Source organism: Microcaecilia unicolor, chromosome 1 (genome assembly GCF_901765095.1).
Source record: "Microcaecilia unicolor chromosome 1, aMicUni1.1, whole genome shotgun sequence".
Classification (NCBI taxonomy): Eukaryota; Metazoa; Chordata; class Amphibia; order Gymnophiona; family Siphonopidae; genus Microcaecilia; species Microcaecilia unicolor.
In genome coordinates this window covers 546713387-546730510 of record NC_044031.1, presented here as the reverse complement: position 1 = coordinate 546730510, position 17124 = coordinate 546713387, and the positions used below count along the sequence as shown (strand labels likewise).

The window sequence follows — 17124 nt, the reverse complement described above, 5'->3', positions numbered from 1 at the left end:
TCAAACATCCTGCTGGCTTTTGCCATTGCCTTTTCTGTTTGGCTACATTAAGATCATCAGATATGATCACCCCCAACTCCCATTCTTCTTTCCTGCACAGAAGTATTTCACATCCCTTATAATGTACTGCTCCCTCAGGTTTTTGAAGTCCAAATGCATAACCCTGCATTTTTTAGCATTAAATTTTAGCTGCCAATTCTAGACCATTCTTTAGGCTTTGGTAGATCCCTCCTCATTTTATCCACACCATCAGGGGTGTCTATCCTATTGGTCTAGTTCTTTGCAAATGTGATCCCTTTTCACATAACACAGAAGAAATGGGAAACTACAGGCTTATACGCCTCACCTCAGCAGTGGGGAAACTAATCAAGACACTGATGGAAGGAAAAGATAGTGATTTACAGTCCACTGGGTTAAAAGATCCAAGACATGATCTTATCAAAATACGATTGTGCCAAACAAAACCGATTGATTTGTTCAACTGGGTCCTTAGAGAATTAGTTTGAGGGTATGTGCTAGATATAATCTACGTTGATTTCAGTAAAGCCTTTGATATGGTTTCTGATAGGAAAGGAGGCTTATGAATTGAGGGGCCTGATGATGGGTCCCAAGGTGGCAAAATGGCTTAAAAATTGATTGACTGGCAGAGAGTAAAGATAAACCATTACAATACCATTACAAAACTCTGTAAGCCACATTGAGCCTGCAAATAGGTGGGAAAATGTGGGCTACAAATGCAATAAATAAATAAACAGAATTCACTGAGAAGGAAAGGCGAGGTGGAGAGCCTCAGGGACCATCCAGAGATTGATTCTGTTCAATTATTTGTGATAATAAAAAAGGGTTAAAAGGACAAGTTTGCCTTTTTGCAGACAACACAAAGATCTGCAACAGAGTGAATACCCCCAAGGGTATCCAGAAAAAATGATGTGTCAATCCTTGAAAGTTAAGCGTATTATTAGGAAAGGTATGGAAAACAGACTTCTATAGAGGTTTCAATCCATTTCACTCCCCTCACTCCCTTCTGCTCCACAGGTTTCCATCCTCCCTGAGCTCACCTTAGGACACCTGCGTTACAGTTTGACAGGTGTACCGCCCCAGTCAAACTCCCCACCTACCACTGTCCCCGGAGCGGACCCTATATTTCATTTCCCATTTTCTGTTCTCCACCCACACACAATGTACAGGTTCTATTAGGGCTGGATGCTGAATATCTGGCAACTGGTAGATGCTGAATATCTGGCAATCTAGCTAGAATTTATAAAAGCACTAAATAAAGCAAAAAGATTAAATAAAAAAATGCTAAGTAATAAAACAGCAACATTTGAGAAAAAGATAAGGCAAATCTTTTCCCTGGATCCTAAAATGTTTTGACTGGTGACAACTTTTCTAAGTGTATTTCTGTCCCCATCTACTCTTAACAAAAGAGAGAGGAAGAGGGAGAACAAGTGATGTCTTTATAAACTGATCAGAACCACCAAAATAGTAAAGGGTGTACATCATGAACCCTATTCACATAGAGTAGAAAACTGATGAGTCATTAAGATACCTTAAGGTATAAACAATGCACAAGATACAAATATTTTCCAGTATAAGGGAAGTTCTAGATTGTTAAGGGGACAGTGGTATGAAACAAAATGGATAGATCAAATTCAAAAAGCATTCTTATTGAGAGGAAAGGAAGGTAAAGACAGAAATTTTCTTCATTATAAGGCCTGAGGACCAGTAGCAGCTCCTATCCTAACAAGTGCAGAATACTAGATCCCTACAGGGTATAGTGCAATATATATTGAACTCAAATAACATTTCTGTATAGAAACATTGAAAATGGTAGCAAATAAAGACTGTGCAGCCTATCCAGACTGCCCATCCATAACCACTAACAATCCTATCCTCTCTGCTTTCTTAGAATTCAGATGAGATTCTCTACCACCCCCACTGTGAGGCCACCCAAAACATCCACCACCCTTTCTATAAAGGCCATTTCTTTTGATTACTCCTAACAACTTTCACATTCATCCTATACCGCCCTCATTTTTGAGTTGCAGTTGAAGAGGCCCATCTCCTATGTATGTATGCCACAGGGACATTTAAATGTTTCCGTATCTCCCGTCCACCCTTTCTTCCAAAAGATACATATCAAAATCTTTAAGTCTGTCCTCATATACTATATGAAGACCACTTTAGTAGCACCCTCTAGACTGATTCAGTCCTGTTTATATCTTTTCAAAGGTATGGTCTCCAGAACGGTACATAGTACTCCAACTGAGGTCTGAGCAGAGACTTAAACAGAGTTTCTCCTCGCGCCTGCTAGTCATCCTTCCCCCCTTCAAATCTGGAAGCTTGCAACCAACTCTGCCTTGGAGAAGCTGTGCAACTCTTACTAAATTTCAAACATACCAGCTCACACACAGTTGCTCCCTACTTCCACCAGTTATCTGGCATCTCTCCAGTTTCCTTCCCTTACTCCCACTGACAGCATCTCTCACTTTCTCTGCCTCCTGTCCCCATGGTACTTCAACCTCATTTGTGGCAGTAGAACTGCAAACATGTGGCATGGGCCTTTCTTCTGCTCTGCCTTGACTTCTTTGAGGCTATTTTCAGTTATTGGGGGCAGTAATATAGAAGAAAGATGCTAAGTCAGGGGAAAAAAAAGTGTCCCTTCAGCAGTGCTACTAGCCACTAATATGGCTGGATGATAACAGGGGCAGAGCAGGCCGGAGGAAGTGAGATATGCCAGGCCATGAAGTAGGGGGTGGGGGGTGGGGAAACAGAAGAGGATGAAGGGTTGGAAGAGATTCCAGGACAGAGGTGGTGGCAGGGGGAGGGAGATAGAAGAGGGAAGGGTACTGGACCTCCTGAGAGACGACAGGAGAGGCGCACCTGCTGGACCAGGGGGGGGGGGGGGGGGGGGGGCAGCAGAAGAGATAAGATAGGGAGAAATATCGGCAGATGGAGGAAGCATAGAGACAGAGAAGAGTTATGCTAGAAAAGGCAAGAACGAGGCCACAGACAGGAGATGCTCAACATAGTAGGAAGACGGGGGCAAATACATAGGGGCGATGCTATGTAGGGTGGACAGAGAGAGAAGATGGATAGTGGAGATGGAAAGAAAAAAAGTGACAAATGGACAAAGAGACCTCAGCAAGACGGTTAAGAGAAGAAACTAAAGACTGGGTACAACACGATTAGAAAAATAAATAACCAGACAAGAGAGAATTTTATTTTCTATTTATTGATTAGAACGTTTCCTTTTTTGGCATATACATCTGCCAGAACTGGTCTTAAGACATAGCTGGGGCCTATGAGAAAAACCTCCAGCACAGCGGTGGCATACTTCCAGCTTTGGGCTTGGCCACCCTTAGCCTGTCTGGAATTTGAGCCATACACTCCATGAACTCCTTTGATATTTTTGCAGAAATTTAGATACTATGTAGTAACACAAGAAAACAGAGCAGTGCTAGATAGAGATAGCACCAGCAGCAGAAAAAGAAAGGAAAGGTTAAACTGGGAAAGAGGTAGCTTGGAAGGGATGAAGGTAGAAACAAGGCAGGCAGTGTGGGTTGAGATTGGTTAGGAAGGTCTCAGGGCTAGCTTAATAATTAAGCAAACTAGGCAGAAGCCAAGGGAAGCAGCTTCTGCGGAATGGCAAAGAACAGCTGCAGTCAAAGTAAGGGTAGTGCACTAGTTGGCTAATGCTGCCATACCCTTGGCTAATGCTGCCATACCCTGACAAAAGTTTCGGAAACAAACTAATGCAAGACCCCTTAACGCAGCCAAATGGTAGCCCAGCGGTTCCCAAACCTGGTCCTGCAGGCACCCCAGCCAGTCAGGTTTTCAGGACATCCATAATAAAGATTCATGAAATCGGCATACACTGCATGCAAATCTCTCATGAATGTTCATTGTAGATATCCCAAAAACTTGACTGGCTGAGGTGCCTCCAAGACCAGGTTTGGGAACCACTGTGGTAGCCTGTTTCTGCATGTTAATTGGGCCAGGAAGTGCTCAATGCTCTTTAGTACAAGGGCCACTAAAGTTCATACCTAAGGCAATAGGGGTTTACAGTGGTTTGTTTCCGCATTTTAATAACTGCCACCAACTCCTATTTTACTAGGCTGGGCTGAACCGTGTGCAATTGTACAGTTCTCAACATCCTGCAGTTTCTCCAGAAGGAACAAAAAAAAAAAAGTCACCACTAAATCCTGTGCTCAATCTAATCCCCCATAAAGACAGTATATGCTGCCTGGTAACATCAGGAAAGGCCATGTCTCAACTGCAATATTACCATATCCAAGAAAAATTTCCAGCAAAGGTGATTTTATATGTTCCCTCTGGAATATGCTTTGGTATCAGGCAGGTTAATAATCACTGAAGTCCTCAGTAATACGAAATGTCTGTCCGGGTTTCCTCAACTCTTCAAGTGCAACACAAATGTTTTTGTTTTCTAGAACCAGTTTTATTTATAACAAATATTTTTAATACAGTTATTTTTCACTGGTCTGCTCTGGCATGCTTCTAATGATGTCAGAATCACCTGGAAAAAAAGAAAAGAAAAATAGGGAAGTTAAAACCTGATGAAAAGCAACTGCAGAATTCCTCCAACAGCAAACAGCTTCTACAAAATGATACTCCTTGCCAAGCTTCAAAGCATAGCCTAGATTTTTGAAATACCAACAACCAACCTCTTTAAAATGTATCACAGTGGATTCTTATTATTTTTTTCCTTCTGTATTTTATGAGGATTTTGCTGATGCCCACACCCTAATTAGGCATTAACCTTTTATAACAAACGTCTGGAGTGGGCTTCAACCCCAACTCCAGTAGTTAGAAACCAAGGCCAGTGCTGGGAAGACTTCTGTGGTCTGTGTCCCAAAAATGGCAAAGAAAGATTTGAATACTGGAAAATCAAGTAAGTGAGATCTGCATACTGGGTAACATTCAAATTGTATTACCATACTTATATGTTACCCTATATTCAGAAAATATGAATGTGATAAACTTTTGCATTTACATCATATGCCATGAGTGCAGGTGCAGTGTATCGAAGAAGGGGGTGGGGGAGGGGGGAAGAGAAGACATCTTAAGGGTGAAATTAAAGAGCAAAATATTAAAATTAGCAATATTGTTGAATTGTCGGTTTAATCATGTGATTTCATCATATATAACTATCTGGTTAGCATGATGACCCAACTGCAGAGTTTGTAATACCAGTGTTCAATCATGAATGAGTGTGCATGTGGTTCTGGCCACCTTGTTGGGCAAACTGGATGGACCATGCAGATCTTTATCTGCCATTATTTACTATAGTACTATGCTTTTTTCCCCCCAAAAGTAAACCTTATTAAGCACATTTGTTACAGTTCTCCAACACAGCTATAACAAGTTATCTTAATACAGGTCTGTACTAAAGGACATTTCATCAGAATGTAAAAGGTATTTACCACCACCCAGTGTTGTGGGCTATGTTTCTCTTCTGCATAAATGTAACTGACACTTATAACATCAGAACCAGGAGAAGAACTAGTCCTGAGGACACAATGTGTAGTTATAATCTAGCGAATGTCTAGCCCTGACCTGAACACTGGAAGATCAAGTCAGCGAGAATATTCGCACATTAGGTAACACTCAAATCATTACACTTACATGTTACCCTGTATTAAGAAAACAGAACTGCAATGTTAATTTGAACTTAATACCAAATAGAAGTTTATTTGGCCTCCCTAACATAGCAACACAACCCCACTCTGTAGCAGTGTGCCTGCATGCACACAGAAACTTAATGTTGAAATTTATTTGTACATCATCTGATTAACTTAAACAGTCTAGAAAGACAAAATAACAATTAGAATTTAATAGAATTTTAGCTTTGACATGGTGTTCTACCCTTTCCAACTGATAGCTAATCATTCCTGCACTTACCTGGATCAATGATGGCCAATGTGCATACTCTGTAGTATTTTCCACATGCTGTTCCCAATTCAATGTTGTTACCACTGTAATGGTGAACACCGGTCTTTGCCAGCATGGCATAGTATTCAATCTCTGATTTTCTAAAGAGAAAAATAAATTGCTTCTGTAGAACCATGCTAGACAATTTATAGTTTTTACAATCCACCTACACAATACTAGGTGGAGTATAAATACCAAACCATAAACACAAACAAGAGACATTCTTTCCTGGCATAAAACTATTTAAAAACAGCTCCCAGGCCAAAATACAAGACCACAGCAGAAATGTCGTCCTCAATAACCAAATGCCTTTTTTTGGGGGGGGAGGAATGACACCTTTACTTTCTTTCCAAATTAAAGCAAATTCTCTTCCAAACATACATCAATACATCAGAAAAAGGGTTTTGTATCGAAAGGATGACAACAGAAGATGCCCTAGCTAGAGCACTGGAATAGGATAAAGATCTGACAAGCACAACAAGCAGGCATCTATCTCTACACCTAAGGGATTGAAAAAGGTTGTACAAAGGGCTAATTTAAAGTACTCAGCCTTGATATCATCTAGGGTTCTAAACAGCAAAGTGGCAATTCTGAACTTAGCCTACCATGAAACGGGCCATCAGTGCAGAACAAACTCTGAGTACTCCATTCATACAATGGGTAGACTGATGGGCGATGGGATTTTACATGAGAACCTGACAAAATTACTGTATGCTGTGAATTTCACTATCTGAGGTCATGATCACTATATGCTATACATTTTGAAAGTCAACCAGAAATACACTTTTTCTTAAGCTGCATAACATGGGCAAATATATAAATAAGTTTGAATGCCTCACAGACTTGAAAGATACACAGGAATAAATCTATAAAAACACGAGCTCCTTTGTTCATCCGGTATTCACATTCCAGTTCCAAAATCTGGAATCTTACCCATGTAACTTACTGAGGGAGTTCACATTGACTAGACTACAAAATATTCTTTCCATCTGTACTGTATCACTAAAAATACAACAATCTGACCTACCACAAAGCAGAATGGGGATAGTTATCAAGAAGCATTACGGGGGGGGGGAATTGACATGGGTTAGTGTTGTGTTAAAGGGCTGCAATGCTACCTTTGGTGCTCCAATGTGGATATTTCAATTTTTTTAAAGATCACCACGGGGTACATAATAATGAGATGCAAGAGATGCAAATACATGTAATACCGTTCACTGCTATGTAAATACTGTAACCACACCAATTTGTGCTACAGCAATAAAAATAACCCAGCAAAATGCAGAAGTTATTTTTTTCCATCCCAGGAGCACTGGACAGTGACTTGGAAGCCTGATGCTCTTGGGACAATAGAATAACATTGCTTGTGAGCTGGCTCAGAAACAGCGTTGTTTTATAAGGGAGTCACTAGCTTGCAATACTGAGATACCACCGGCTGGTGACTCCCATGGTAAATCAAGATGCAACATATGAACGCCCACCTTTTACCACACCTTGATAAACTATCCCCTTAATGATGAAAGCTAAATATACTCATCAGTGACACTGAAATATTTTTGAAAACAGACAGCAGCTATAGTTTTTAGGGACCACAAAAACCTTTTTTCCCTTTCCAGTGGAGGGAAAGGGAAGGACAGGAATGATTGTGATTCTTTAAATCTATTGCTTTGAGGTCTTTTGCTTATTTTTTTGTGATAATTTTCTCTCTTTTCCAGCCTTTTCCTTTCCTCTCACCTTCTCCACTGTAACTTTTCTACAACTCCTGCTACATGTGGTTCCATTTGAGGTGGTCCTGGGACACTGCTAGCAGCAATCCAAGCAAACAACACAAAGAGGGGCCCTCACAAATCTCACAAGAGTCAGGCAGCACCACCAAGGGTGAGACTGAAGTTCCAAATGAAAAAGGCAAACGAGCAGTAAAAACATAAAACGTTTATTTGCCAAAGTGCTGACTCCAAGACCCTACACGGGCTGCGTTTTGGTGCAGAGCCTTCTTCAGGGGTCTGCAATGCATCACAGGGAGGTGGGGATGAACCATGAATTACTGTAATGTCACTGTACTATCCTAATACCTAAACCACGATGCAATGCCTAAGCTGTCACTCAATCCAGTTTTGCTACAGCAGCAACTACATCTAATGAGGGCAATAAAAAAGCCATTTTAGTAAATAAAAATGTTGTTTATCGCTCACCCGATGAGCAGGTAAGAGTACGTACGTATACTGACAAGGCCCACGGTTACCTGCTTATTTTTGTAGCTACCCTGGGGCAGGATACGTACAAAATCTTTTAACCTGCACCATCTACAAACCTGGGTGATGTACAAACACACACGTACTTTAAAGACAATAACTATACATATGAATATAAAATACAAAACCAAGTTAACAAACAACAGAGTCACAATCGGATATAATCAGAGACAACCAAACCACAAGAAACAGAGCCTAATTTTGAGTATCATGTTTGCAGCTAAAGTACTGTACCTACAAATATGATACTCAAAATTAGGCTCACTTGTTTCTTTCAATGAAGTATCTGGGAAGAAAATAAATCTCCATAAATCTGTGAGGATAATTTTGAGGGAGAAGCAATAAATCAGAAAAATACACACTTAGAGGTGCTTTGATTATTCTGGCAAAAAAACCAAATTTTTGTGGAAAACACGGAGCATGACATGGAGGCATATTTTCAAAGCACTTAGCCTTCCAAAGTTCCATAGAAACCTATGGAACTTTGGAAGGCTAAGTGCTTTGAAAATATGCCTCTTAGTACTTCTGATACGGCCCCTTGAGCTACACTAAGGCCAGAAGAACATTTCACATACATTACCTCACTGTCTGTCAAAGATCTTACTAACCTAAACTGGCAAGTTAAAAACTCTTTAATATTATGAAAATGCACCCCCCCCCCCCTCCCCGGGTCATCCACTACCTTCTACTTACCTTAGTGCAGGACAGTTGTTGGCGAGGATGACCAACTTGGCTTTGCCCTGTCGAATCATTTTCAGAGTCTGTTTGTACCCCAGCACATATTTTCCACTTTTCATAACCAGCTGGAGCCTAGAATTAATAGACTCCAGCGACTTTTTCTGGAAAACATTATAACAACATTATTGCTCACAGTGTCTATCCAATCAAGGTTGAGATTGCCCACACATTAGCCAACTTCACAAGATCAAACCTGATTCATAAAACCTATACTAAAAGTATTAGACAACTTAAAAATGCCTGCAAAGTGGTTTTGCTTCACTATGAAACCAAGCAAGCTATACATGCTATATTTACTACCGAAATACAACCAACCATCCAGTGATTCTTATTACTTCCGGAATTACTGGACGTGACAGGATAGAATCAAGACTATACACCAACACTCACATTTAATTTCATTACTATGTACTCTGTCCGTGAAATATACAATATGCCTCTTACGTTTCAGACACTTTTTTAAGCGAACGATATTACAAGAATTCCCTGCAATGCTGGAATAACATAAAAAGTATCTAGTCATATATTACAATTGTGGCAATTGCTGTTATAAAACTTGAGTCACTATTCAAGTCAATAAGCATTACTTGAAATGAAACGGTTGGTACAGCATGCTCTCCCCTCAGTGAGCAGAAAGGTTTCTGACTACAGGGTTGTATAACAGGAATTTAAACGGTTCCATAAGTAAGATCTATAAACGATTTAGTGATTGCTGCTAACCACCTCTGTTGCATATGTTAATCATAGCTCCACATCAGGCGCAATACTACAGCCTGAACAAAAAGTCATTTTCCTGCCTACACGTGAGAGCCCAGTAGGCCCAGCCCGACCCAGCCATACTCACTGTCTTCTTCGCAGCCACCATGATTCCTCAACTGAGTCCGGAAGCGCCAAGCTACATAGAAAGACAAAAAGAAGCATTAAACGCTGCCGGAGGAGGGCAAAGAACATTCCCGCTGCCAGTCGCCATCCAGCATCGGAGCACCACTCACCCGTGCTGCACCTCCAAGATGGCCGGGGACAGGGAAAGGAAGAAACTCCCACAATGCAACAGCGAACAGAGCGGTCCCCGACTCTCGCGAAAGCTGACGTTTTCCCGGAAAATATCCCGCGCAAGCGCACCATCAAAAGAGAAGGCATGATGTCAAAAGTTGAAGCCACTTAGGTAGATCTGTGTTTCCCCTTCCCCGCAGTTATCGTTCTGCGTACACTCAAAACAAAGCAAAGAAACCTATGAGCTGCTGCATCCACTTGTCGTTCTTTATTGTTGGTAGCATTTTTCTATTTAATCTCACTTACATTTTCAAACATGCCGGATTGTGTAGCATACAGATGTACAGAGAGGAAATATATGTCATCTTTTTCTTTTGATGTAGGCATAGGTAAAAAAAAAAAAAAAAAAAAAAGATTTTAAGTGCTCCAATGTTTCAACCCAATTCATGTTTAATGTGGGATTATAAATAAGAAAATAAATAAATAGAAACTGAATGTTGAACATCTGATTCTCTTAACATGATGTCTGTTTTAGAGGCCATTTACCTTGAGAAAAAAAAATCTCTGCACAAATATAACAGTGCTAGGGTGTCCCTATAACCAGCCCCTCCAAATGACACACTGATTACACTTTCTAACAAATTACTGCTCTACCTATGAAAAATTATTCCCTTGTTATACTTCCTCTGTGTACATCTGTATATTGCACAAGCCAGCAATGTTTGAAAATATAAGTGAGATAAATAAAAAAAATGCTACCAACAACATAAGAATGACAATGTGGATGCAGCAGCTCATAGGATACTGTTTGCTTACTTTGTTGAAGGAGAGGAGTGTGGTAGCCGTGTTAGACCACTCTTAAGGTTATCAATAGAAATCAAACAAAATAAAACATGGAAAAGAAAATAAGATGATACCTTTTTTATTGGACATAACTTAATACATTTCTTGATTAGCTTTCGAAGGTCGCCCTTCTTCCTCAGATCGGAAATAAGCAAATGTTGCTTATTTCCGATCTGAGGAAGAAGGGCGACCTTTGAAAGCTAATTAAGAAATGTATTAAGTTATGTCCAATAAAAAAGGTATCATCTTATTTTCTTTTCCATGTTTTATTTTGTTTGATTTCTATTGATAACCTTTGTTGAAGGAGAAACAGAGACTAAACTATTGGCTTCAACTTTTCATCCCGTCTCCCTCCATGAGGCAGCCTCTGCAGCAGCCACGGCATTAGAAAAAAAAAAAGCAAACGCGGGGCCACTGCAGCCTTCAGGCATGCGTTGTTGGCTCTACTGGTCTTGTGCCCCCGCTGACGTCAACTTCGAGTTCCGAGGGCAGAAGACCGGCAGAACTGACAGCACATGTCTGAAGGCAGTCTTGCAGCTCTGCGTTCGCTTTTTGTTGTTGTTTTGCCACCGCTGCTGCTGCATTGGGAGAAGCAGCAGCAGTAAGAAAAACCTATTCCTCATCTCATCAGGAAACTTTCCCACTTTGGCGGGAGTGCGGAGATAGCCCACCAAAGCAGGAGTCTCCCGCTCAATGCAGGAGACTTGGCAGGTTTGCATTTGGCGGGGCTGGTTATAGGGACACCATAGCATGTGTTATATTCGTGCAGAGATTTTTTTTACTCCTGATAAAGGGCCACTAAAACAGACATCATGCTATGAGAATAAGGTGCTCAACATTCAGGCCCTTGATTACTAGGCAGCGCTAAGGGCATGCTAGCATTTATGCATGCGTTAAACATTAGGAAACATTAGGGCTTCTTGTACAAAGCCACGCTAGCGATTCCTGTGCGGCAAAAGAGAGAAAGTCCATAGGAAATGAATGGGCTTCTTCTCATTTGCCACACCGAGAATTGAAAGCGCGGCTTTGTAAAAGAGGCTCTCAATGGGCTATAAGCCCCTAATGCAGTCCACTGGTTTTCTTATATTTTGTTCTTGTGATGACTTAGACTGTGCCAAAACTGAAAACTCTTACCTCTTCTATGTGGTTGATAATAAAAGGAGCTAATTGTGAACACTATCCATTCTAAACGTTTTATTGTGTAGCTGTATATGAGGAATTGTGATATTGAATAAATAAGTATGTTTTTGTTCCTAGTCATGGAGTGGAGGAGTAGCCTAGTGGTTAGTGCAGTGGACTTTGATCCTGGGGAACTGGGTTCAATTCCCACTGCAGCTCCTTGTGAGTGTGAGCAAGTTACTTACCCCTCCATTACCCCAGGTACAAAACAAGTACCTGTATATATGTAAACCACTTTGAATGTAGTTGCAAAATACCACAGAAAGGCAGTATATCAAGTCCCATTTCCCTTCCCTTCCAAAGGTTATTTCATCCTTTCAAGAAAGTCAATTAATCATTTAACTTATTAGTGGACCAATCTTGCATTCCTTGTGGCATCACCATCCGATAGGCAGTGCCTTAAAAGATGGAGGATAAAGGTTTTTTTTAAAACATTTATATCCCTCATTACCTCAATCAAACTCGGGATCAATGTGGCTTACATTTGAAAATACAGTGAGACAGAATAATAGAATTCAGTTATATCATGGATGCAAGTTGATAGATACGTCTGAAACATTTAACAAAGTTGAGATTAATATATATACCCACCTGGGCATTTAAAAAAACTGTCCTTTAATGATGCCGCCTGTTCAAAAATCATAGCCATAAGTAGAGACATTTATTCAAACATTATCACACGCATACTCCAGAACAGGCATCCATACACACACTGCAAAAGTAAACAACAACTTCTACAGAGTGCATTCAAAACTTAATTTTTATTTTCTCATTTCCATCTTCCAAAATTCTAGACAGCTGATGCACAGATCAGTAGGGCCCAAAGCAGTCCAAAACAAGTAAAGTCAGAAACTACACAGTGTATACCTAATTGTTCAACACCCTTAGGATTCACCTTTGGGTTTAAAAAGCAAAATCATGTGCATGTAAGAACTGGATACATTAATTAAAACAAAGTTTAAAGCAAATGCCCTTAATATGTAATACTTGGTGGAAATAATGAAACAGTGATGGAATATTCACATATCAAGCAGCCTACACCAACAGATTTATTTTCCACTGAACATAATTAACTTTGTATGAACTTGGCAGCTAATAGTGTGCTGAAATAGACAATGTTGGCACATTTAGGCTGACTCTGGACAACGTCTGCATGAAGGAAGTCCTTCCCTCATTATTCAATACCCCCATGTGAAATAGTAGTAATAAAAAAAGGCAAGTTCATTTTTAGAATATACCACTGCATCCCACAAAACAAAAGGAGCAAGTCCTTGAATTCATTGCCAGAGAATGTGGTAAAGGTGGTTAGCTTAGCGGAGCTTAAAAAATGTTTGGACGTCTTCTTAAAGAAAAAGTCAATAGACCATTATTAAATGGACTTGGGGAAAATCCACTATTTCTGGGATAAGTAGTATAAAATATTTTGTACTTTTTTGGGATCTTGCCAGGTATTTGTGACCTGGATTGGCCACTGTTGGAAACAGGATGCTGGGCTTGATGGACCTTTGGTCTTTCCCAGTATGGCAATACTTATGTACTTCCTACATGCCATCTATTTCTTTTGATGTAGGCACAGGAAAAAAAAAGATGTTAAATGCTTCCAGACTTCAACCTAATTAATGTTCTTTTTTTTTTTTTTAAATTATACTTATAAATAGTAAGTCTTATTGTTAAGCACCTAATTCTCAGAAAATTATGTCTGCTTTGGTGGCCCTTTACTAGGTGAAAACATCTCTGCAGGAATACAGGGAGTCCCTATAACCAGCCCCTCCAAATGACACAATGATTTACAGTTTAGAACTAACTACTACTTTAACTGATGAAACAATTACTTCCTCTGTGTACATCTGTATGCTGCATAAGCGTGCATGTTTGAATATGAAAGTGAAATCAAATAAAAATGCTACCAACAATAAAGAATGACAACGTGGATAAAGCAGCTCATAGATTTGCTTGCTTTGTTTTGGGGAAATGGGGATTACGGCTGCATGGAGGAGAGAGAAAGGGAGATAGCCCTAATTGTATTCAGCTTTTTGACATCATGCCGGCTCCTGTGCTCAATCTAACTTCCTCGAATTTATTCAAGGGAAGGATTAAAGGAGAACATGAGTGAACGGTTGTGTGGATCGGGAAAGGGAGACCAAACTACTTGGATTCATAACGTCTCCTGTTCTCAATCTAACTTCCTTAATCCGTTCTGGCTCCCCCACCTTCTGCGTTCCATCCTCCCCCTCCACCCCACTTTAAACCGGAGGCTCCTTGCAGATGCAGCGGTTCTGAACTCTAAAAAGAAAAAGATAAAGCTGCCAGTACTGTGCTGCAACACTGACAGCCAGGCTTGGCTGGAACCTCACCCACTGCAGCAGGAAGAGGGTGTCACAGGGTGAGGTTCCAGGCAAGCCTGGCTGTCAGTGTTGCAGCTCTCACATGGAGTTTCCCTTGCTAGTCAGGGCAGGGGGAGGAGGAGCTGTAGATCGGTGGATCGAGAGGTGGGAGACTAGGATGCCGGCTGCAGTGCATTAATGTTTAGCCTTCTGGGCCTCGGCCGGTGTGAGGCACTTCCAGCCCTCACCAACTTTCCCAAATACACAAGTTTTCCACGTGCAGCCAGGAAACGGTTCCTTCCCACTCAATTTCTCAACACTTTCTATTAGCTGCACATATCACGTCTGCCTCTTTCAGCTGAGCTGCATGTAGAGCGCTCCAGGACTTACTTTTTTTTTTTTTTTTTAAATTATTAGCTTCGGGCCAATCAGGGCCGTGCCGATGCGGTAAGCGAGGTAAGCGCCGCAGGGGGGCGCCCACCTCTGGAGGGCGCCGCCCGCGGTGCTTACCCTCGCCCCGCCGAGGCCTTTAAATCTTTTCATCGCCGCGGGTGTCACCAGAAAGGGGGGTGCCGCCGCTCCCGCTGCTCTTCATCCTGGCACCCCCCCCAGCCCTTTAAATTTATTTGCCGACGCGATAACGAGCACAGCACCTCGTGTGGAAGTAAATGAAGCGGATCCGATCATCTCATTGGGCCTTCCCTCACTGTCCCGCCCTCCTCTGACGCAACTTCCTATTTCCTCTAGGGCGGGACAGTGAAGGAAGGCCCAATGAGATGATCGGATCCGCTTCATTTACTTCCACACGAGGTGCTGTGCTCGTTATCGCGTCGGCAATTTCTTTTTAAAGACCGGGTGGCAGGGAGAAGACGAGGCAAGGTGAGGGTGGGGGACAGAAGGGGTGAGGGGGACTCGGATGGGCAGAAGGGACTGGGTGGGAGACAGATGATGGGGTGAGGGTGGGGGCACTTGTATAGCAGAAGGGATTGGGTGGGAGACAGATGGGGTGAGGGGGACTCGGATGGGCAGAAGGGACTGGGTGGGAGACAGATGGGGTGAGGGTGGGGGGCACTTGGATAGCAGAAGGGATTGGGTGGGAGACAGATGGGGTGAGGGGGACTCGGATGGGCAGAAGGGACTGGGTGGGAGACAGATGGGGTGAGGGTGGGGGGCACTTGGATAGCAGAAGGGATTGGGTGGGAGACAGATGGGGTGAGGGGGACTCGGATGGGCAGAAGGGACTGGGTGGGAGACAGATGGGGTGAGGGTGGGGGGCACTTGGATAGCAGAAGGGACTGGGTGGGAGACAGATGGGGGTGAGGGGGACTCGGATGGGCAGAAGGGACTGGGTGGGAGACAGATGATGGGGTGAGGGTGGGGCACTTGTATAGCAGAAGGGATTGGGTGGGAGACAGATGGGGTGAGGGGGACTCGGATGGGCAGAAGGGACTGGGTGGGAGACAGATGGGGTGAGGGTGGGGGGCACTTGGATAGCAGAAGGGATTGGGTGGGAGACAGATGGGGTGAGGGGGACTCGGATGGGCAGAAGGGACTGGGTGGGAGACAGATGGGGTGAGGGGGACTCGGATGGGCAGAAGGGACTGGGTGGGAGACAGATGGGGTGAGGGTGGGGCACTTGGATAGCAGAAGGGACTGGGTGGGAGACAGATGGGGTGAGGGGGACTCGGATGGGCAGAAGGGACTGGGTGGGAGACAGATGGGGTGAGGGTGGGGGGCACTTGGATAGCAGAAGAGACTGGGTGGGAGACAGATGGGGTGAGGGGGACTCGGATGGGCAGAAGGGACTGGGTGGGAGACAGATGGGGTGAGGGTGGGGGGCACTTGGATAGCAGAAGGGATTGGGGTGGGAGACAGATGGGGTGAGGGGGACTCGGATAGGCAGAAGGGACTGGGTGGGAGACAGATGGGGTGAGGGTGGGGGGCACTTGGATAGCAGAAGAGACTGGGTGGGAGCCAGATGGGGTGAGGGGGACTCGGATGGGCAGAAGGGACTGGGTGGGAGACAGATGGGGTGAGGGGGACTCGGATGGGCAGAAGGGACTGGGTGGGAGACAGATGGGGTGAGGGTGGGGGGCACTTGGATAGCAGAAGAGACTGGGTGGGAGCCAGATGGGGTGAGGGGGACTCGGATGGGCAGAAGGGACTGGGTGGGAGCCAGATGGGGTGAGGGGACTCGGATGGGCAGAAGGGACTGGGTGGGAGACAGATGGGGTGAGGGTGGGGGGCACTTGGATAGCAGAAGGGATTGGGTGGGAGACAGATGGGGTGAGGGGGACTCGGATGGGCAGAAGAGACTGGGTGGGAGACAGATGGGGTGAGGGTGGGGGGCACTTGGATAGCAGAAAGGACTAGGTGGGAGACAGATGGGAGAAGGGGCATGGAGCTGGAACTGGGGTCTGAAAAGTGAGCAGGAGGGAGAATGGGGTCATGCCTGGGGCAGGGGTGGATGGGAGAATCAATGGATCTGGAACTAGGGGCAGCCGCAGGTGGGAACTGGGAGCCGAAAAGAGGGGGCAGTGAGAGAGGGGGGATAGATCCTGGATGGAATGGGGAGTGAGAGGGATGGCAGACCCTGAATGGATGGGAGAGGGGCAAGTGGTGAATCGAAGGAGCAGAGAGAAAGGGCAGACAGTGGATAGAAGGGAGTGAAAGAGCAGACAGTGGATGGAAGGGGGCAGAGATAGAGGGCAAATGCTAGAGGGAAAGGAGAGAGAGAGGGCAGATGGTGGATGGAAGGGGGAGAGAGAGATTGGCAGACTGGGGCAGATGGTGGATGGAAGGGGCAGAAATAGAGGGCAGATGTGGATGGAAGGGACATTAGA

The 17124-nt window shown here is 43.6% G+C and overlaps 1 protein-coding gene and 1 non-coding gene across 3 annotated transcripts; both read right to left on the bottom strand.

The window, feature by feature from the left end:
* Window positions 1–4435: 4435 nt before the first annotated feature.
* On the bottom strand, window positions 4436–9982 carry LOC115479245 (60S ribosomal protein L30). Of its 2 annotated transcripts, XM_030217089.1 has the most exons (5): window positions 9935–9982; window positions 9787–9840; window positions 8898–9043; window positions 5923–6053; window positions 4436–4537 (listed from the first exon to the last, which is right to left on the bottom strand). In XM_030217089.1, exons 2-5 carry the CDS (start codon window positions 9805–9807, stop codon window positions 4488–4490), a joined length of 348 nt encoding a protein of 115 aa, XP_030072949.1. In that variant the 5' UTR covers window positions 9808–9840; window positions 9935–9982; the 3' UTR covers window positions 4436–4487. The 2 variants fall into 2 exon arrangements, with proteins under 2 accessions (XP_030072949.1, XP_030072956.1); XM_030217096.1 differs by lacking the exon at window positions 9935–9982 and having other exon boundaries at window positions 9783–9804.
* LOC115460855 lies at window positions 5483–5616 on the bottom strand. The gene has a single exon (XR_003940627.1). It is a non-coding gene; the product is annotated as a small nucleolar RNA SNORA72 (small nucleolar RNA).
* Window positions 9983–17124: the final 7142 nt, after the last annotated feature.